The sequence below is a fragment of the Centrocercus urophasianus genome, unplaced genomic scaffold (genome assembly GCF_019232065.1).
Source record: "Centrocercus urophasianus isolate 14NV4802_14NV808 unplaced genomic scaffold, USGS_Curo_1.0 seq_13, whole genome shotgun sequence".
Classification (NCBI taxonomy): Eukaryota; Metazoa; Chordata; class Aves; order Galliformes; family Phasianidae; genus Centrocercus; species Centrocercus urophasianus.
This window is the reverse complement of record NW_024884475.1, coordinates 31987080-32010099: the sequence shown is the minus strand read 5'-3', so window position 1 is coordinate 32010099 and position 23020 is coordinate 31987080. Positions and strand designations below refer to the sequence as shown.

Here is a 23020-nt window from a genome sequence, read left to right as displayed (position 1 = left end):
TCACAGTGCAGTAGAGTATAACTGAGTTCCCAACAAGCTCTTTCTACACAAGAATAACTTGGCAGGGTGAGGGGCTGAGCAATCCTTCTCTGTGCATCTCCAGGTTTGTACCTCATGTTTCAGTGAAGCGATTAAGCCATGAGTTTGCCCCTTACAGCAAAACCACCATCCCCTTCTCAAACAGTCTGGAACAGCTGCCACTGGCACAGAAATGAAAACAGCCACCACCATAGCTGCAAAGGAAGGCTTGCGCAGGGCAGGGAAAGACCAGAATAGCAATATCACCTTCCTGTTTTAAAATAAATAAATAAACTCTAAAGAAAACAAAAACACACTGCCTAGCTACATAACATTTTCTGGCAGTATCTGTTCTGGCAAGCAATCTTTTAGGGTGTTGTCTGACTGCTTGCTGCAAACTGAAGCTCAAATTTATGTGTGATGAGTTTGATATGAAAGCCAGCACCATCATCGCTGCAGGAGGCAGCAGGAAAGCCTCTCATCTTCCTCTGCACCATGTATGCAAATACAAATCGTAACTCCTGCTCTGTGGAAAATTACAAAGTAGGTAGGGAAGGTAAGAATTTTATTTATATATATATATATATTTCCTTATGAAAAAGTTACCTTGAAATTCTACCAAAAAAAAAAAAAAAAAAAAAAATCACCAGCAGACTCTAAGAACACAGAGAGCACCAATGGCTTTATTTCATTTTGGCTTGCCATTCCAAAAGATTATAAAAATAATCTGAATCAAAATGCAGCTGGCCATATTTGAAACCATTTTGACGTGGCTTACAGAAGCCTCAGATGATACAGCAGTTTTGTTATTTCAACAGCAAAGACAGTGTGCTATCCCACAGCTGCCCACTCAGCTATACTTTATAGCGCAGGGCTTGCTGTGCCCTCGTGGTCCCAGCAGCACCTCAGCAAAGCTCATCTGTCTTTCTAGTGTCAGCACAGTGTCAATAGTGCCTCAAGACAAACTCATGAGTGGCCTTTACAAAAAAACACAATGCTACAGTCCCCAGTATCCTCACTTCCTCCTCTCTAAGGTAACAGTAGGAAAATGAAATTAAAAAAACACTGTAATGCAATATGCCACTAAGCATCAGCTTTTTGCCTTTCTCTTAAATACGCCGCACTAGAACACAGTAACTAAAAGGCATCTTGCAGCAAGCTCTCCAACAGGCATACTACTGAAACCTACTGACATGTTCCATATTAACCGGTATGGTTTCTGGTTGGTTTTTTTTTTTTGGTGTTGGTTTTTGTGTGCATGTTTTTGTTTTGCATTTTGTTTTAAATCTGCAATAAAGACAGCCAATGTCCACTTCAGTCTGATTTTTTAAGAGAAGCAAACCAAGCAATCAACTAATTACAGAATAACAAGCTACAATGTGAGAGTTAACTATCCCGAGACATTTCAGAAAGGCTGAAAACCAAGGGAAACACAGTATTTCCTTTTACTATTTTCACAAACCTTCTTCCCTTTCCCTTCCTACTGAGGAAGGAGACCTAGAAGTCTTTTTGCATCCAAGTTATCAGAAATCTTCCATCTTCATCCAGTTTCAGTCGAGTCTAGCCGTCCAAAAAGTGCTATCATTCCCAATCTACCTCCTCTTTGGAACAGAAGGAAGGATATAACACCTAGAATTAAGATTGCAAACCCAAGAGGCTAAGATTTGAAGAGAAAGCGATTGTAGCATGGAGAATGTGCTTGTTTTTATCAAGAACAAAAGCAAATCTACTCTGAGAGCTGCACTGTCTGTTCTCTAACAACACACAGTGAAAAGAGCGGTCTGTCAGCACAGATGGGACTTTTCATTTCGCCCACTGAATGCATCTTAGTTCTTGTGCTGTGCTTTCTTGATAGAAACCCCAACCCAAAAAACGCTGCAGTATTTGACTTTAATGATAACAAGAGAGACTTTGTTTTAAAAAATACACTTATAATATATCTTATTAGATAAGAAAATGGACTAGCTGAATCTTCTCCTACAAAGGTTCAAGAAAGTGCACATCTTAATGCATACAGCTGCTTTCATATCTCTCAAAAACATGCTTCTATTCATCTCTAGGGGAAATAGTAATTCTTCAAATTGCCAGTCAGGAAGAATCTTGTTTATATTGCAGAGATAACAGAAGAGAAATAACAGGATGCAAAGTCAGATTCATATGCTTGCAGCTATATCACAGTTTTAGCCAACTCCTGTTTTCTTCTTAAAGCACTTCTCAGATTGAAAGCATTGGGCAGCTTGCAACACATACGAAAAAAAAAAAGACATTATTCAGAAAACAGAACTGCTTGTCAACACTTCCATTTAGAATGGACTCCTCTGCTTGAAATATAACTAGCCGTACCTGTGCCCTAAAGCATAAAAAGCAGGGGTTATCTTAATTTATCTAAAAGAGGTACTTTGCAAAATGTATGAATATTGTTTTCTCAGACTTTTCTTTATTTTAACGATGCCTTAAGGCATTTGAAGCTTGGCTGAGTGAAAGTAAAGTACTTGGGAAATCAGATTGATGCCAGGCTTAAAATTAGCACCTGACAGAGGTAAGAAGGTGAATTAGAAGCACCAGCAGCAGAGGAGTTCCCAGGGATGGCTCATGCCTGATTTTCATGAAGTTTGCTTGCAGGTAATGCACTGCCAATCAGCTCTGCCAAGCAGACCATGAAAGAGAAGCAGCTGCTGAGGAAGAAAGGAAAGCTGACAGCTCAACAGCATCGCTGTTGCCTCTTCACCATCTCTCCAGCAAGTTTTCATCTCATCTCCACTGCAGGCACAACCAGTTCCTGCCTACAAAGTAGGTACTTAGCTTTATGTCCACGTCTGCCTTGGCCCCAGCACAATTCCAGCGGCAAGTAGCTGCATGCTACACTACTAAAAAAATTTCTCCTTTTTACCTGCAGCAACATTTGTCTAGATAATTATTGAAACACAACAGACCATTAAAAAAATGCCTTTATAATAAACATCCATACCTCTGTTCCTTCATTTCTTGTTAAAGATCTGCCATAGAACTTGCCCAAGCATTTCAGATATAGCGTTTTGCACAGGCAACTGTGAACGTGTACTTTTCCAAAGGGAGAACAGTTTTCTTTTGATTAGTTGATGAAAAACTGGTCGGAACGGACAGTCTGATCTCAGTATACTTTTTAACCAATGAAATCAATGGCGTAATAAGGCAAGTAAGCAGATGGCTAATTGCTTTCCTTCCAAGAGATTCTGATGGGCAACATCAAAAATATTTTTGAGGCAAACACTCTAAGAACATCCACAGCCAGTAACCAGAGAACTTAAAAACATAATTTTATAGAAACTGCAACAGGTTTTGTCAAAACAACCAGCACCAGCTGCAATACGTGGATTTATCCAGCCCACCCACCTGTCTTTACTCTGTATTATAAGGCTGATCATTTATTTAACTTTTCTATTGAGCAGGCAATGAGAATGGAAAAACTGAACTTTTCCAGTACAGCTTTCCAAAGGCTTTTTCTAAACTTTGTTATCATAAAAGAAGCAAGTAAGCCCAGCACAGGAAGATGAAAGCCCCCATGTGCTCTGAATGGTCTGGCACCTGTGCTGGGAATGTGCCCACTGAGCTTTTCCCAGAGCAAACTTGCATGTGTGCTTGCTTGCTGCTCATCCAGTACCTTTCAGATCCATTTTTTCTTCCTCTATTCCTATATTAATTCCCACAGACAGGATGCCATCCAGAGGGATCTAGAGAGGTTTGAGCAGTGGGCCCAGGTCAACCTCATGAGGTTCAACAAATCGAAATGCAAAATCCTGCATTTAGGTCGAGGGAATACCAACACAATACAAGCTGGGGTTGAAATAATTGAACACAGCCTGCTGAAAAAGACCTGGGGGTAATGGCAGATAGCAAGCTGGACATGAGCCAGCAATGTGCCCTCACAGCCCAGAAAGCCTACCATATCCTGAGCTGCATCAAAAGAAGCGTGGCCAGCAGGGCGAGGGAGGTGATCAGATTCTATACCGTCAGTTCACAGAATCACAGAACAGCCCAGGTTGGAAGGGACCTCAAGGATCATGAATCTCGATGCTATGAATAATTTTTTTCACTGTTTCAAGAGTCCTTGTAGCTTCTTTAAATAGGATTCAGATGTGGCCACTACATATATCCATGTTCTATGTGCCTCACAGGACATCTGCACCTTTCACTTCCAGATAGATCACCTTATTTTTGTTGACATACAATTATTATGATTTTTGAACATATTCAAGTGACGTCACCATAGTGTTGAGATGTAGGGGTTACACCTCTACATTTTACCAGTAATTGTATTTTGCTCTACAGGCTTATGATGCCCAAACATCAGTAGGTAGGCATCTTTCATAGCCTCTTAAAACACACGGCATCACTGAATTCACAGTTACTTTTGTACTGTCACTTCACAGAATCACAGAACAGCCTGGGTTGGAAGGGACCTCAAGGATCATGAATCTCCAACCCCCCTGTCACATGCAGGGCCACCAACCTCCCCATTTAATACTAGACCAGACTGCCCAGGCCCCATCCATTCTGGCCTTGAACACCTCCAGCGATGGAGCATCCACAAACTCTCTGGGCAGCCTGTTCCAGCACCTCACCACTCTCATAGTAAAGAACTTGGTGACACTTAGTAAAAGAACTTAGTCACACTTCAGTGACATCTTGTTTACAAATAAGACAAGTACAATTTAGTAAGTATTACAAACCTATATTGGTAGCTCCATTAGGCCCTTGCTGGCTCCTCTTCTGGTTTTGTGAATCATTACAATGTAAAATGGATATGGTGTCTTTTGGACAGACTTCTTGTTTAGAAAGAACACGAATTTTCATGAGTTTTACAAAAAGAATTTGCTCCAAGATGATAAATCACAGATGAAATGCAACAGAGATAATAGCAAAAGGTTTCATACAGCACAAGCATAATAAGTGCTGAAGGATTCCCTGCAATCAGAAGAAACTGCTTATTTTCTTCTCAATCAAGTTGGCCTCTCATTTCCTACTTTCATTGTATCATGTATGATTATCTGCTTCCTTACAAAACTGCCTATCAGGCAGACTCCAGCTTTTGTCAAATGATGATAGCTGAATTTCTTTTCTTTCTGTTTTCAAATCCTAAGCTGTCAGCTGCAGGCAGTTTCCAGGCAAATCAGTAAGCAGAATTTTTAAAAAGTCGCTTGCTTTTTGTTTCATAATTAGGGCATTTATACTGCCCTACAAGTAACGCTCACGTGTAGGCAAAGTGGAGTCAGAAGTTTCCAAGAAAATCATTTACTGCCTTTAAAGGACTCAGAGACTATTTCTTCCATGGAAAGGCAGGCAACATCAAATGCCTTCCCTTGGCCTAAACTAGACAGCCCTGAAAGCTACATGGACTGTGCTCCTAAAGCTGACCAACTCCTAATTCATTGCAAAATTTTCTTCTAGTAAGGAACAGGAACACCATTTTGGGTTAATCCAATAGTATCTACTTCTGTTTTACTGACAATGTTTATTTATCAACCTCGCAATCAGCCTCAGGATGCATTCCAGCATCCCAAAGCCCATAGCAAGAAAAAGACCGTGTGTGTTGCCTCAGGTAACAAGCTGGAAGCAAGCAGAAGCCATGGGGCAGCAAGTCCTCGCCAGTTAGGCAGAGGCTGAATCCCAGTAGGAAGCCCCATTGTTATTCCTTGCTCCTTCCTGCTAGATTTCCAGTAGCTTTACACAGGAGCTTATTAGTTAAGAATCATAATTAATTATGCATATAATTAAGCACGATTAAGAGAGAACATGAGATATCCAGAGACAAAAACGTTCATTCGTACCAGCCAAGAACACAAAGACATTCACACTGGGGGAGTGACCATGTATCCCAGTGCCACCAAAGCCCACCTGACCAGTGTGGTCAACCAGTAACAAACAAACTGGCAAGTGAAAGAAAATGATGTCAGCACAGAATCACAAAGATTTCTGCTTGCCATCTGTTCTGTTTCTCCAGCATGCTGCTGCACTGAATAAAAAAGACAGGGCTTCTTTTTTGCCTATGAGATTAAAAAACAGGAATAATGGCTAATAAGGCTTTCCTTGTTTCATAAATTAAACAACACAAGTTTGCCTCTCTGCAAACAGCAACCAGAAGGAAGGCAGAAGCTGATGGATTTAAATGCCCAGCGCTGCCTGTGCCCAGCCAGCAGGGGGCCAGTGAGGTGCTTATGCACATAGGAATACAGCTCTTCCTCCCTTCCCAGGCCACCAGCAACCAGCATGAAGCTTCCACAAATGGTTCAGAATCACATGCTTGGGTTTGAGATGGCTCCTCGGAACAGCACCTTTGTGACAGAGGGGTGCAAACCATACCTATCCCACTGCAAATCTCTTAGCTTTTGCAGTGAAACATTGCCATATGTTATTGCATAGAAATCAAATGACAGTTCTCCTCTGCTAGAAATAGCTCATCATTCCTCTGAAAACGCACTACACCAGGACATTTAATGTGGATTTTGCAAATTCTGGCAGCTTGATGTCTTTGTCATGCAGTAGTTCTGTTTTGTCTCATAACTGTCATTGCAGTAAGCATATGTACCAAAGATAAGCAGCAACTTAGCTTTAGATTCACTTTCACAGCCTTCGGCTATTTTGCTAAAGGCAGAAAAAAGCTGCAACAAGTGGAAGTGACAAGCAGAGCACACACGATTAGCTCAGCACTCAGCTCCCCTCCTGTGGATGCACAGACCAGGCACAGACCTGTCTGACGTTGGGTTTTCCTTCCCAATGAGTTGATGAAGTACAGCTAAAAGAGTAAGCTGTCCTGTAAACTTGAGATTCAAGCTGACTATAATACTGCCATTGAGATGAGTGTGGGGATATTGCCAGGCTTGTAAATGCACATTTGCCTGCAGGCACCTAGCACAGCATGATTCACTTTCTGCATGTCCTTCACAACAGATTCAAATAACGCTGACTGTGACTGTTACGAGATGAAGCCAGACTCAATACATTGATGTGGTCATCCTAAAAGGACAAGATTTTTCACTCTAAATATTTATTGGATTGCTGTCTAGCATAGCTCTATGTCCATCCAGTAAAAAATTCCCACACTCTCCTTGGGGAAAGCATTTAATAGCCAAGAGCATTTCACTCTTGAGGAGTCACATATGGAATATCCAAGGTCTCCTCACTTCACACTTATCCCCAGCCACATGCACAGTTCCTTTCTGTTTTCTATGCTCTTACCTCTTATGCTTGTTGATTTATGAACCTCTGTAGTTACTGCGTAGGCCAGTTACGTGTATTTAATCCTTACTTTTTTTTTCCTAATAAATTAAACTCTACAGCTTTTAACCATTGATACTGCACGTGATTTCTCTTCAATGATCAGCGTCTTTGAAGTAATAGGAAACCTGAAGACAAACACAGTATTTCCCTCATTGTACTACACCAACACTGCAGCTCAAGCAGCAACTTGGTTTTCCAGGAGCTCTCACCAAACATTCAGTGTGTTCTGTACCAGGAATTGGACTTTAACTGCCTCTGCTCAAGAAGCAGGCCCCTTTGCAGCCATATCCTGGAGAAACACGATCCCTGCATGCTTTATCACGCTGGGATACTGAGGAGTGAAGAAAAATGAGACCAGGAGCAGCCTGCTGCGGGTAAATAATTAACTATCAGAACAGTGCCAACCTAATTCCCAGCTTGCTTCTCCTCTCCTACACTTCAGCATGACACCTTGATGTCTGAATCTGGTAGCACAATGTACTCACTAGCGCAGGCTGGAAGCAAACAGCTCCTACTAGCAGACTACTTTCTTTAAAACTCTTTGGAGGAGACAGAGGGGTGACATTTCCCAGCTATGGATTAAGTTTTCTCTGGCTGGTTATAGACAAGCTGTTGGCCAAATCAGGTCCCTGTGGCCATAGCAGAAAAGGTCAGCAGAAGGCAGCCCTGAATACTGGTACCTCCCAGCCCTGGTGCTGTTTGCTCCATAGAATTGCCAGCCCTCCCCTGTCGCTCATGTGCAGTGACAACCCATAGTTACACTGTTTCCGTCAGAAGAATTGTTTTGGTTTTGATTTCTAAATGAGAATTTCACAAACTGCCATTTCATCAGAGCAATGCCAGGATGGCCCCCCAGCAGATGCCTCCAGGTTCACGGCAAGCCATGGATCTCCTCAGCCCAACAGCTGTTGAAGCTCTGTATTCCCTGGATAGCATGGGACTCGCTCTCCAGGCACCTTATGAGCATGAGTAAATTTACTCCAGCACTGGTAGCAAAACAGGCCATTATGTAGCATTCGGCAGCAGGGGAGAAAAAGTGATGCCCCATTTCTTTTTCCTTCAGAGCTCCCAAACCAGGACTAATACCAGTTGTTTGGACTTACCAATTCTAGGACTTTGACTGGGAAATCCCTGCCATGGGAAATGCAGGTCCCCAGCACCAGCAATGTGCCTCTCACAGGAACAGAGCAACTGGGACCAACTCACACCACCTGCTGCTCTGCTGTGATGAGGACCAGCACTGGAGGGGAGCAGCCTTCCTCACAAACACACAGCATGAGAATTCTTGTAAGCCTTTCCCACATTATAACATCTGCACTGTCTTGAGAAAACAGCATGTTGGACAAACTGCAGTAGCCTGTAGTTAACACCTTTATAACTCAGAAGAGCTTTTCTGGAGTACAAAAGATCTGACTTTTTCAAGGATGGATTACTGACAATCTAGCAAATGAGCAAAAAAGTATCTAATTAGCATTAAGAGAGCCATGTTTGCAAAGTGCTACCCTGGAAGAAAATACAAGGGAAAGAACAGTCACAGTCTCTGACACCAAAATATTTTGCTGCAATATGCTTTTGCTTTCTGCCAGTTCAACGAGGGAAGATCTGATAAGGGTTAATGAATGCACTGAAAATCTCTTCATTCACTTGCTCTGTGGGCATGAAGGGCACAAAGAGACACACCAGTCTCTCCTTGCTTTCCTCATGTCTGTATTTTCCTTTCATGCAGAATAACACTATTTAAGTTAAGAATCTGCCTTCTTTTGCATCTACATTCACATCTGAAGCCTCTGAAGCAATCTGCTAAATGCTCATTTTTAAGCAGAGGCATTAATGCTACAAAACAATTATTTAATCTAAATGGGATATCCTAAACATCTCTGCATTTGTAATTGTAAAAAGGCCAGAGTACGTGCCACACTGAGCAAAGTGCACCAAGTCAGTAACAACACAAACTACTCACTAAATATTGATAGTTTGAGATAAACACCAAAGTCCAGCAGCTCTGTTTCCATCATCTCCTCTGAATAAGCACCTTTGTTCGACATTTCCCTTCCTCTGCACGTGTTGCTGGGGCTCAACTATAGTTTCTAGAACTCGCACATGAGATTTTCCTGCTGGCTTCTCCTGGAGCACTGTGCTGCTCTGACAGCAGATCCTGACCCTCTGAAGACTGGAAAAGGTGCTATGTATTTTCCTTAAAGCTCAAATCCTTGAGTCAAGGGATGACACAGAGGTCAGAGCTTCTTCCAAAACCTAGGAGCTACTAGGAAAACCACAAAGGCCAACAGCAGTACCTAAGGGCTTGAATTCCAAGTGCTGCACAGCATCCAAAATTATTAGCACATGAATGATCAACATCAGTCATCAGTCTTTTTGTTCAAGATTGTTCATAACTTCTGATAGCATCTATTTTATTATGTTATTGCATGTAGCTACCTGCAGCGTTGCAGTTGGGAATATTCATAACTTGCACAAAAGCTTCTGTAATACATAAAGAGAACTACAAATTACTGATGGTTAATGCCAAGGTAGACCAGACACGCTGTAATGGTTTGTGGTGGAGTGCATACTCGTAAGATTGGCCCCCCAACAAGCCCAGAGTGTATTTGTATTTGAAAGGCAGCAAAACCACATTTTTCATCAGCTGGCTTAGGGAATCCCCGACGACAGTTGCATCCCTGCTCACCAGATGAGTGACAGCCATTGCAGAAGGCAAGGCAACTGTCACACAAGGAAACAAGCTTTTTGAAGTGCAGAAGAATGGCACTATTGTAACGGCTTGCCCAGATTAAAGTCCTATCAGGGTATGGTCTATATCAGATTATTCTTGCTTTATACTTTCACTGTCATGAAGGATAGCTTGAGGTCAGCACTCTCAGGAGCATGGATGGCTCAACAGCTGCAATTCACTTGCACAAGGCCTGGGCTCTTTCAAATGACCCAGCTCACTCACTCACCTTTCTAGGATGCCTACAGTCATAAGCACTGCAAGACTAAGCCTGAAACTACACAGCTCTCTCTAGGCCACAATACCCAGTTTTAATACAGCAGAAAGACTGATTACAAATGCTAAGCATGCACCCTTTGCTTCTGGCTAAAGATGACAGACCAAAATATGAACTACACTTTCATATCCTATAGCATGTCAGACGTTATGGCTTCAGATACAGATTGCTCTCATTTCAGATGACTACAATAAAGAACATCAGAGCACACTCTCATAACTAACAGATTACAATGAGAAAAAAGTTATGGGAATCTCATTGCAAAAATCTTATGTGTCTGCATATTAAGGTGAGGCTAGCTCCAGCTTTGGAGGAAAAGGAAGGAAAAGCCATCATCTTCTTCAAAATAAAACTGCTTTTGCTTGAAAGCCATTGCAACTAGCTGAGAAACTGTACCAGCTGGATTGACTGCAAGTAAAAGATGCTGCCATGGTGCCAGTGCCTGGGAACGTGCCCTGGCAGGAATCTTTTGAGATTTTTATTAGGCCTCTCTCAGTTTTGAGAAGAATAAGCCAAGCTGTGAGTCATTCTGCAGCAGGTCATCTCCCAGATCAAAGCCCCCAGGGGTCCACCCATTCTGAACCTTTCCAGTTCCTTGTGCTGCACCCCTTAGCCAGGCTTATATTTTGAGATACTGAAATGAGAACACTACAGCTTCCAAAAGTTTTCCAAACCAACCAAAGTTATGCTGCCAAAATGCATGCCACAAGTGTAAGCGCTGTGACAGCTAGTCTACAAGTCATTTTAGAAGCAGCCTTTGAGAAAGCATGAAGAATCCAGGATACAGCTGGCAGCATACACAGTTAAACAAGAATGGCTGAACTAAAAGAAAACTCATATCTAAGTTCCATGAGGATTTAACAACAGGGTTTGGTTACCGCACACAAAAGTTCCTCACAAAAGAGCTTCAATACTTGACTCAGTTTTTCCTGTTTGAGCACGCACTGAAGTGAAACCAGAAGAGAGGCACTTTACCTCCCCTCTGGTACGAGAAGAAAACAGATGGCTCAAGATCACGAGTCTCTGTGTCTCAATCCCCTCGCAACTCAGACCCAGAAGATTTCCTGCTTTTCATTACCAATATTAGCACAACAGTGCTCTAAGAACCCACTATTATTGACATTGCATTTTTACAACAGGTGTGTTTCTTCCATCAAGCTTCTATTTTTGCACTCGTTTTCATTTTACTGTTTGCAAACTCCTCTTTCAGCTTCTTTTGTTCTCTAGGGCACGGCAGAGATAGGATTTGCAGAAAAGGAAACTGAGCTACGCTGTAGTTAAAAGCACATTTGCCGTCTTCTCAAACATTTGTAGATACTCTAACACATCTTAAAAATTTGCTATTCACCTGTACAGCTCAGGCTAGCCCAAACCTCTGCCCCATTCCCTAAGAAACACTTCTGCGTGCAGCCTCTGGCCCACCCACCTACTAACCCATCACTGCAACAAAAGGACACAACCAACTCCCCCTCTGCCCCATAGCTGCAGCCCTCAGATACCCCCCTGCTGTAAGACCAGGTTTATGCCAGCTATGGGAGAGGCAAGGTGTGGAACATGAGAGCCACCGAGGGCCCTAGGAGAGCAGGTGCTCAGGGGCTATTTAAACCCATTGGTAAAGGTGAGGGTTTTTTTTGTTTGTTTGTTTGTTTGTTTGCTTGCTTTTACTAAATAAAGAAATAAATAGAAGTCTGTCTTCCACAGATTGCACTATGGGATATGGCATTGCTCTGCTGAGAGGCTGGTTCAAAAAGCAAGAAAAGAATATCAAGTAAGAGAGAGTTTGCAAGAGAAGGTAAGAGGATGAGACAGGTCATAAGGAAAAATATATATGTAGAAAACTTGAACAATGCCATAGCAACATTGCCCTGTGAACATCACAGCATAAAGATGTCAGCCCAACAGGTGACTGCACCTTCCATGGAGAATATTAGTCTTTTGCACAGCAAAAAGTGCAAAAATTGGCTCTGCCCCAAGCCAATTTCCTCGTGATATATTATATTTGATTTGCCAGGAAGAAGAGCAATGTAATCTCTCCTCATACATGAGACATTTAAAGATGCTTTTGTGATCTTTAATCAACCTCATGGTCTCTTTCTCTACAGTTAACCAATAACAGAGAGATAGCAGGAAGATGAAACTGTTTCATTGCTCTGCAATGCAGGTAACATTTCATACAAGAAGACATAACACCTCCTTTCCACCTGACTAGAAAGTGAAGGCTGAAGTAATTTTGATCTGAAATGACCAGAGTGCAAATGACAAGATAATTGCTTCAAAATTGCTTATCTGAAATTGAGAAAAAAAGGTTACAATCTTGTCTGTGTATAATGTATTCAATTTTTCTGTCCTTCTGAAGATGCACTGTCTGCTCATTGCGATAAGCGCAGCTTCTAAAAGTGCAAGTTTTCTGTTTTCAAAGCAAACATTTCCTTTTTCATCTGAAGGAGCACTACACACTCCCTCCCCAGCAGCAGGAGGTTGTGCATCACCACACTGGCACAAAGCTCTCTGTTTACCCACGCACTGTCTGCTGACACTTCACACAGCCACGCACAGCACGAGATCAGTCAGCCAGGCATGGATGAAGAACTGGTTCATGGACCAAAAAGAAAAGATACAATATTTAGCAGGCAAGCGGCCAACCAATGTTCATTTTTAATTTCTATTTTCTTCTTCAGCTATTGTGTTATAACAGACATAGCCACTCTAATATGAGAGATTTACCTTACAAGTGATGAACTCGACCTTGAGTCTAAATCCACACTTCCCCAACCCCTGGGGATCATGGACGTCATGTCACGCATTCCTTGTGAGCCATTTATCCTCACAGTGAACAGACCACAAATTCCTCATCTACTCAATCAGCTACAAATGGCACACAGCAGCACATTTACAGAGCAAGTCGATTCTCCCACACTGCAGGAATTAAGGAGCAGTCAGTCTGGCAGACACAAAACACTCTGTGGATGGCATGAAAGAATACCTGCACCTTGAGGTGCAGTGTCAAGATGATCCAGGACATATGAGTCAGACCAGGATGGAAAAAGTCACAGCAAGTGGCAGGACTGGGAGCGGTCCTCTGCCCATCCTCCCTGCTCCAGTTCAGAGAGCAAATGGCTTAATTGTTTGCTGGGCTCATTGCTTTAGCTTAGGACACTTAGCTTAGGAGACAGCCTGTCTCTTCCTTTCATCTTCCTGGAAAAGAGAAAGGCATCATCAGCCCAGAGCCAGAGCTGGTGTTAAATGCCTTTAACAGAAAAATCTTGTAATCAACACTGTATTGCAACAAGGCCCAGAAGTGACTACAGAACACCTGCAGGCCCAGAAGAGCTCATTGCCCTCTCACCTGGCTGCTTTAACTGTGCTGCCAACCAGCAACCCAATGAGAAATTCATCTTTGCTGCCGACTTGCAAGTATGCTGCCAGGGTGGAAAAGATCTTGGAGAAATCAACTCCAGCTACAGCAATTCCATTCACTTTCATACAGCTCATTCCCCTTCAGGTGGAGGAAGACAGTGGTATGTACGTATGTATGTATGTATGTATGTATAAATGTTTACATGCTGAGAACAGGTGTACTGCCTGCTTTCTCTCTAGTGCCAAAAGTCTTACAGGAAGGCCTTCAGAAGGTAAAATCTTTAACACAAAACAAACAAACAAACCAACCAACCAAAAGAAACATCAGTCCCTTTCATTCTTCTCCCACCCCTTCAGACATAAGTTATTAGGGGCTTTAAGTTTTACCTTTAAGCTTCAAAACAAGATTTTAACACATAAAAAGAACATCCAAAGAAAAAAACAAAAAGCATTATTAGAAGAGACTAATGTTCTTAAGACATGCACTACATTTGTAAACAGCACTAAGTATTAGAGCTCAAGCAGTGATTTGTGGTAAATCTTCAGAGCATCCAAGGCATTTGCAGAGCAATTTTCTCAGACATTCTCTAGAGGTTCAGTATTAATCAGCCTTTTCACAGGTACAAAAAAGAGCCTCATACAGAGCACTGGAAGGAACAGAGCCTGACTGAGATTTTCCTCATCCCATAAAGCACAAAAATGTACTCACACTTGCAGCACTGTTTGGATTATCACAGCACCCCTCAAAATGAAATTGCAGCATCATTTCCTGTTACCTCCTCTACAGTGACAGTGAGCCTCATCAGGTACCACTTCATGGCAAGACTCCTCTTATCCCCATTTTAAATTGGAAAAAAAACCAAACCAAACAAACAAAAAACAAACAAAACAAAAAAAAAAAGAAACCAAGCAAAAAAAACCCCACCAAACACACAAAACATAAAAACAAATGTTGTCAGAAGGGCTACTAACAGGGAGGTATCTACATATGCACTTCCTGTTGCCTGCTGGATATAAGTAGAGTCACTTATTTCCAAACTTTTCAGAAGCACAGCCTATTACTTTGCTATCACATGAGGATGCTCTTCACAATGTATGGCAAAATACTGAACAGCTAGAGCATGCTTAGAAGTACAAACGATGATGAATTTCCATGATACAGACACATACCTCCAGTATGCACCTCCTATATATCTATCTCCAACATATCTCTCCAAAAGCACATTTACCAGAGCAAATGCAGCCGTCTCCCACTTGCTAGACATGGAAAGAGTAAGAGCAGAAAGCATCCAGCTACCATCCCCAGTGCCATTCTTTTTTTCTGGCATAGATGCAGTATCCAAAGGCAATGAAATGAACTAGCTGAGATAGGCACACTTCCTGCAGTAGATGACTAGGATCTTTTCAACGGTGAAGACATTTGTAAGTTAATATATGGAAGAGTGAACAGCACTTCCATAGACAGTTCTGGGGTGTGCATGGCATGGTGACATCCTCCAGTGAAAACACAAGGTTTCTGAATTAGAAAACAAGGTTTGGATCATTAAGCAAACTTACGTTGTAAGAAGCAGAAAGAAAAGAGGGGGAAGCTCACTGAATGTTCACAATTTCCATCTCTCAGCTTCAATTATACCTCATTTTCCAAAGGACCTACGAAGACTGCAAATATATAGCAGGGACAAAGCATGCTTAAGAGGAATACTCAACCACCCAAAACACTCAATGGTAACTCACGTCTGTAGCTGCTGTGATTGCTACTTTGGTGGGGTATCTTGGAAGGAGGCAAAAGTTAAAACGTAGCAGGGAAAAAAAAATTTGAATTATCCTGTAGCTATTCAGGCACATCTAGATTGATACTCCCCAGGCTGTCTAAAACCAAAGGATAAACTGGAAATGAGTAATGCTAAAAGTGGTACAGCAGTCTGGAAGAAAACAAGAGTAACTAGACATCATTAACAGAAAGGACAAAACAAAGTTAGGGCCAGCCTGAAGCATGGTGTAGCCAACAGCTTGTCAGCTGAGAGCATTAAAAGAAACATTTTTGACAGATATGGATGATACTGGGAAGGACAAAACCAAAAATACTCACTGCCCTGCTTTCTGCAGGTAACCAAACCCAGTGGTTCCCCAACTGGCTGCAATTTGCAACCAGGAAAAATCCTTTCCTCAGCAACAAGCATACATCATTCCCTAAAACAGAAAGAAAACAAAAACTTTTCACAGGCATATTTGCAAACCCACCTTTCAGCTTACACACAACCTTTATTGTGCAGATATGCAACTTAAGAGAATCCCACACATAAAAGGACATTCTCTGAATTAATGATGTTAAACTGAACTAATGCTTCATAAAACAAGCAAAGAGTTTTCCCATTTCAGTTCCTTACTCTCAGTACAAGCCATGCCCCTTGCAGGAGACATTGTCACTACACCAGCAACTCCACAATGCACAGAAACAATTTTGCTAAAGGGGACCACGCAACTGCAAGGGATCCTGATTTTAAAAAGCTACAGGAAATAGTGTAACTCAGGCTTCCATGCCAATAGCAGCTGAAATCCCCAGTGCTGCAGGCAGCCTTATACAGATCTCTGCTGCATGAACCAAACCAGGAATCTCATGTATATGAATGGCTGTAAAAAGCAAATCCATTTTAGCTTCTCCACAGTGCCAAATCTGGTATCTAACTAGATTGCGTCAAATTTTTTTTAAAAATCAGCCCTTTAAGTGTTCTCTGGCTCAGACTGTTTATGAACAGCCAAGAAAAAAGTGAGCTGAAAATTGCCAGTTTGTGTTAAAACATCTGTTCTCCATCATGATAGAAAAAGAAGAACTCTTCCCCACAAAGAACAGCAGAAGCAGAGCATTTCTCTGAGCACAGAGTTAACACGTGCAAGGCAAGAGGAAGTGAAATAGCTGGCAGCTCTGAAGTTTCAGCACAAACCAAATAGCTGTGGCATTACAAATCCGGGTCTCTAACAAAGTGAACCACATCCTTCTGGAAATAAAATTCCATGTAGCAATAATAAGGCCTGCCCAAAAAACACAACACGCTTCACTTTGTCTGAAAAACTACGTGTCTATGTAAATGCTGAACACTTCTCAGAACAAAAAAGTCATGCAATACAAATCAACTCCTATAACTTAAAAACCAACTTGATAAAATTAAGTATGATTTCTATAAACTTTATACTGAAAGCATAGCGGCCTTAATCAGAGCCATCAAAGAAGGCTAGGATTTCGGCTAACAGCTGAGCTGAAAAGCTGACAGTTGAGGATCCTGTTCATGATGGCAATTGCTGTTTCACAGAAAAATTTCAGCAAAAATTAGGCATCCCAGGGTGGCTGATTTACCCCCCGGGTAACTTATTTATTAGTAAGAAGCACAGCATACAAACAGATGTTGTGCTCACACATCTGCTCACCAACACAGTAACTCACAAGCACCTACATAGCCACGAAAATATCACCTCCAGCTTTGCCAATGGAAGCCTATGGTCAGTGCCACAGAAGGTGCCTGGGCACTCTGATCTCTATTACAGCTTGTAGCACAAAAGCAAGCTGAAAAACATGGCACTGGAGCACATCAAGGATGAGTGTGACCAGTGCTGAGCACTCCCGCCCTCCTTTCTAGAGCTGCAGCAAAACTCCTCTCGTGCCTGTGACAACAGAGCAGCCAGCAAACAGAACTACCCAAAAACTTAAATGGGGAAACACCATCAAAGAGCCATGCTAGTGTTTAACTAGTGAGATGAACATAATCTGATGCTTTGCTCAACTTCAAAATCTGAAGATCTGAACAGCTGCAGTAATGTTTCGCTACTTGAAATTACAGCTACAGGCCATTAATTTAACTTTTATGATAACAAATGTGTTAAGTGCCTGAGCTGCTCTACAGAGGCGCATTTACAAATTTGAAAGGTGTCCAAAGATGAACACAGGAAGAGGAAAATCAGAAAGCAAGCCTCATGTTGTCATGCTAACGGCTCTGTAGAAAAGTTAAAACTCTTAATTGCACATATAAAAAGTATTTCATGTTAACTTATTCTAAACATTTCCGCTTTAGAAAAGTCCTCAACAGAATCCTTCTCCTTAAATCAGAGTGTAAGAATTTGACTCCTAAACTTTGTCAGTCATGTTCCTTCCACTGGGTGACAAAGCAGATCATTCTCCTGCTCATTTTTCCTCCTCCTCCTCCCCTTTTAGGTGCATCTTCATGAACCTTAATCAGTTTTCAGCCTCATCTCAGAAGCCCTAGAAAAGCACAAAGCTTGGCTGCAAAGCTGCACCCTGCATAAGTCAGAGGTGATAAACTGAACAAGCAGCATCAGAGCGTGATGAATGGCAGTGTAAATGCTCACTGCAAGAGGTAACACATTTCTAGCACTCCACATTTAAACCTTAAGAGATGAAGGTGGCTAAGCCAATATTAATTTTAATTCCCTTCTTAAGTGTCCTCCTAACACAGCCACGATTGAGCTGAGAAAGCTTCTCAGATTAACAGAGTAGGGTCAAATTAATGCTAGGGAATTCTGCAGGTGACTTTTCAAGCACGCTGTGTGCAGTAATCCTTGTCAAGACACACACATGGAGGTGCTGGGTGTCTCCGAGTGGCCATGACACCGTGCAGGCTGCACAGCCCCACTCAGGGCTTCCTTCTGCCTGTCACCTGCTAGCCCAGGTCCTCTTTCGGGCAGACGACAGCATCCTGGTCTGCTTCATCACAGCAACACGATCAAGCGCACATGGCATTTCTGCTGTTAAAACGGTCCTCAGGGACTATGGCTCATCCTTTCCTGACAGACAGCCACAGGCCCTGCTAGCTGCCCTGCCTGGTGGCCTGGGAGCATCTGTCAAGCTGCAGCTCCAGCTGCAGCACCCGGGCCCAGCACAACACACAACCCCAGGCACTGCACACAACGAAGTTCCGCAGCAACACTTGAGGAAAAGTTTCGGTTGTTTTTTTTTCTTTTTCCCTTCCACTCCTATTTCGTAACAGAGCCCCGTAACTCCCCCACCACGCCCCGCGCCTGGAGAACCCCGCTGCTGGGCCCGCGGGCGAGGCGACAGCCGCAGCTGCGGTGGCGGAGCAGCCGCCGCCTGACGCCGGCACCGAGCGCTCCCGGGCGGCCCCACCAGCGGATCGCTCGCTTCCCCCCCCCCCCATCACCGGGGTTACCGCCCCGCCCCGCCGCTCCCTACCAGCGGCTGAACTTCTCCGAGCGGTGCTCCGCCGAACTCACCTGAGGCTCCGAGAGAGTCGGGCGGTCATCCTCTCTGCCCCGCGCCGCCCGGCCGCCCACCAGCAGCCGGAGCAGCCCGTCGCCCGACGGCAGACTCCGCACCGCCCGCCCCAGTCCCGGCAGCATCGCCCCAGACCTCCTCCTCCTCCAGGCTCGGCTCGGAGCGGGCGTGGGCGAGCCCGAGCGGAGGGCGTTTCCTCCGGCGGTGTGTGCGAGGCTCTTCCTTCCCGACCGCCGTCCGCCTGGCGGTGCGAGCCCCGGGGCGCCGTCCGCCTGCTGCTCGGTCCTGAAAGCGGATTTCAACAGCTGCATTTATAAACAGCGTGAAGAAAAATCCTGGATTTCTCATACTTGAACGCCTGCTGCTTGTACAGCTGATAAATAATAACCCTTTGTCTCGCACTAGGTGATTTACTAGCCAAATTGCCCGGCGTGAGGGAACCTGATTATTACCAACCAGTGCTTCAGCAGAATAAACACTGTGATAGCACAGAAATGAACGGCTGAACACAAAAGAAAAACGTCCCAAACGTCCCAAAGTTCAGTATTTTCAAGTGCAGTCAGTTCACAGCAGCAGAATGATTTGCAGAGCAAACTGCAATTGTCATTTACTGCATATTAGCTTCTCCCACCAAATCTTCATGACCACAAACACAGGTTTTGTGCTCAGTGCAGAGCTCTGAAGCGAAAGGGACCCATGGTGTTATAGCAGGGAAAGAGAAAAGTGCTGGATTCAAGTTTTCTCTGCTGTTGGTAATGTTCATCCACAGCAGTACTGCATACTACAAAACACAGCTGCACCCCATGGTGATGGAAGGCTCTTCAAAACTGCAGATCTGGAAGAACATCGCTAACATGGCAGAACTCCAGGGGTCTAAGACCCCACACTCCTTCAGCTTCCAGCTGGGAAGAGGGAATGCATGTGTCCCTCTCCAGGAAATGGGAAACAAACTAGTATGTTGTTTCTACAGGCCAAGAGAGCAGGCAGAACGTTTTACCCACTAGGCCTTGCATCGCTGCCACATTAAAGCAATGCCTTTACATCACTGCCACATTAAAACAGTGACCTTACCTCTTTGAAAAACCTGCCCTACGTTTATATTTCTCACCTCTCAGATTGCATCATAAGGTAAGTTCTGCTTCACTCTAAGAGTGAAGCATTCTGTGGCTTCTTATTTCTTAACCATTTGCCGTAACTTTGCATCTCATACCTCAAAGCTATCTGCAAAACACTTTTAAACTAGCACCATGCAAAACTAACTTTTGACAAAGAAAATCTATATATACATTTAGCAGTACAAAAGTTTACTAGGGAATGAATAGCAACGCTAGTAAAACCAAGAAAATTCTTGTCCCCTGCTCAAAGGGGCCCCATCTGAACCCCCTGGTTCAAGCAACAACCAAAAGGAATGAAGGGCACTGACATGGAAGCCCAGGTGCTCCAAGTCCCAGTGGATAGTTCTGACATCACATAAGGAGAAGAACTGGTGTCCCACAGGTTGGTACCTGTCATCTAAGCAAAGCACCAATGAATCCCAAAACCAACCACCTAGAGGGCTGAACCTGATTTCAGGCAAGTCTCACTACTTATCCTTAAGCCATTAATAAACAGCCAGAGCTTTCCAAACAGTCACACAAATGAAATCCAGACTCCTACATTTTTACAGAGAAGGTAACAAATAAAATTCTTCTGATTCTTTTGAATGGGATGACAATACCAAGGCTGTTTGCTGTAAAGACAGCAACTTTTTCCACTAGAGAGAATTATATTCCCTCCACGGGCAGAGAACAAAGATCTGTCTTCAAAACAGTAGCAGTAAATATTAGCTTGCTAATCCTCCTGCTGGGGTGTGTGTGTGTGTGTAAGAGTGAAATGAGACCTATTACTGACTTACACAAGACAGACAAAAGCTCTGCATTTTCTATGGAGCAGTGGATCATTCAAGTAAGATTTCCTGACCAGACTGCTGGAAGACACAACACTAAATGGGAAAATATCTGGATTCTGATTATAGAGATAAATTCTGACTGAAGGAATGGGAAGTGCTTAGATTGGATGGAGGGAGGATCATAAATTGCACTCTTTACTACAGAGCTGCCAGGCTGCCTAGATTGCACTGGAGTATTTATTAAGTCACCAGATACCTGAATTGTGATTGTAAAAGTTGTATCATCATAGTTCCAGGGCCATTTGAGGCCCAGCTGCAGCAGGGACCAGCAGGCCAATCTGCCATCAGTGCGACTATGGAGGAGTTCAGCCTGTGCCCTTGCTGCAGCACCTACACCAACAGCCTCAGCCAGTCTCAAGTACTTCAGCTCCTTGACTGCACTATTAATACAAGCTTAGAAAACCTTTATTAACATACACAATTTTCCTCACTTGGGCAATTGTAATGACCTGCACTAGTCCTTTGAATGACTTAAAATGTGAGGCAAAGTACATGTAATGTCATCAGAGTGGGACTGGAATTGGCATTTGTTGGAACCATATCAAAACACCACATCCTTGTATGTGGGCAGCCTTGGCAAAAGCTCCTCACAATGCTCAGGGCTCTCAGTACACTCTGGCTTCTCCCAGAAGCTGTATAACAAAACTTATTTTTTTAATAACAGATATTTAGTAAAAGATGCAGGTAGCACCACTAGAATTGACTGTAACAAGAAGTTTGGATGACAAATAACAGAACAGGGAAAAGACTGGTGTAAGTCACTTCATGCACCACAGGTTGAAATGCATTGCATATCAGGCACCCTATTTCAAGTATTGTCTTAATGAGTACTGCAAGAAGACAGATGAACACCATAAAAAATTTAAGCAGAGAAACTGAAAGCCAGAGAAAGAAAGATACCAGCACAGCAAAGACAAAGCTGTTGGCTGCCTCCTGCTTACCCCAGCTGACAGCACATTCACAGAAGCTACAGAACATACACAACTTTTCAGAAATAAAAAAGGTTACTATACTTTGTTCACAAAGTAATTAGATTGCAAAACTGTTCATTACAAGAAATGATTAAATTTAAGGTCAACAGTGCTATTAAACTGATTAGCAAAAATGCTGACGGGGTGTTTCACTTGTCAAGGTTTAAGCTTACCTCTAAACATGCAAGATACAGAGAAAAGCCAGGTCAGGTTAACCTGGTTAACCAGGTTTCTCACATTTCACTCCAGACCATTTGATACCTGTCACTCTCAGGACAGGATCCTGGTGCAGGCTGATTTCTACCACCACTAAATGATCTGGCTGCTGTTCAACAGTTAAGTGGCTGATGGACCCCTCTATTGCTGCTCTTCTCAACAGACACATTCTTCTTGCAGAACCAGAAACAATCCATCCAGGCTGCTTGGGATGTCAGTCATGGTTGCAGAGCCACCTGCCACTCTTTTCTAGAGCTTTCAAAATACATACTTCGGAAGCTGGAAATTTAATGCTTACTTTCTAAGAATGAATTACACTGTTGTATAAAAAAAAAAGTATACTGGTTAATTGGGAATAGTAATTTGGATGTGGGGGAGTTTGGAAACTCTCATGGCCTTATTTTGAATTAGGTACTTAAATTATAAGGTGCTAGACAGAATATACGGTACTTAGAAATGCAGTCATATCAAGAAATAGCTGAAATCAAACATCAAAGATTTCAGAAGCTGTGCACATGCTTATCAGCCTTGCTAGAGACATTCTGGGCACAGACCAACAGGTCCTGTCCCACTTCTCCTTGTTTCTCCCAAGCTCCACACGGGACAACAATGGCAGTGCATTCAGATGCAAAGAAGTGCACGGAAAAATGCTTTGCAGAAGATGATTGATACACAATAAATAAGTATTTAATTTTCTAGTTATCAAAGTTGCAAAGGAAAGAAACAAAGACCCTGCAAGTGACATCAACAATCAAGAGTAGAAGACCAGAACAAGAAATTGAAAAAAAAATCTTACAATGGGGTTATTTGTACTTTCACTGCTCATGTAATAATCTCTTGTACGCAGTACTAATCATGTGAGAATTCACTTGTTACACTTAACCTTTGGACTTTTGGTGAAAATAAATCACCAGAAGCTTGCAAGCAAATAGAAGATACTATTAAGAGACTTCTAATTCTAGTCACTTGTAGTAGTCACTTGTAGTAGTCACTTGTAGTAGTCACT

General features: G+C 42.9%; 1 protein-coding gene across 1 annotated transcript in view; it reads right to left on the bottom strand.

The window, feature by feature from the left end:
• Positions 1 to 19190, bottom strand: part of MCUB (mitochondrial calcium uniporter dominant negative subunit beta) — a 28755-nt gene extending 9565 nt beyond the window's left edge. The window contains exon 1 of the mRNA XM_042811404.1: positions 18879 to 19190. Within this exon, the coding sequence (XP_042667338.1) occupies positions 18879 to 19190 (312 nt within the window). The remainder of the gene's footprint in view (positions 1 to 18878) is intronic.
• Between the last annotated feature and the right edge of the window lie 3830 nt (positions 19191 to 23020).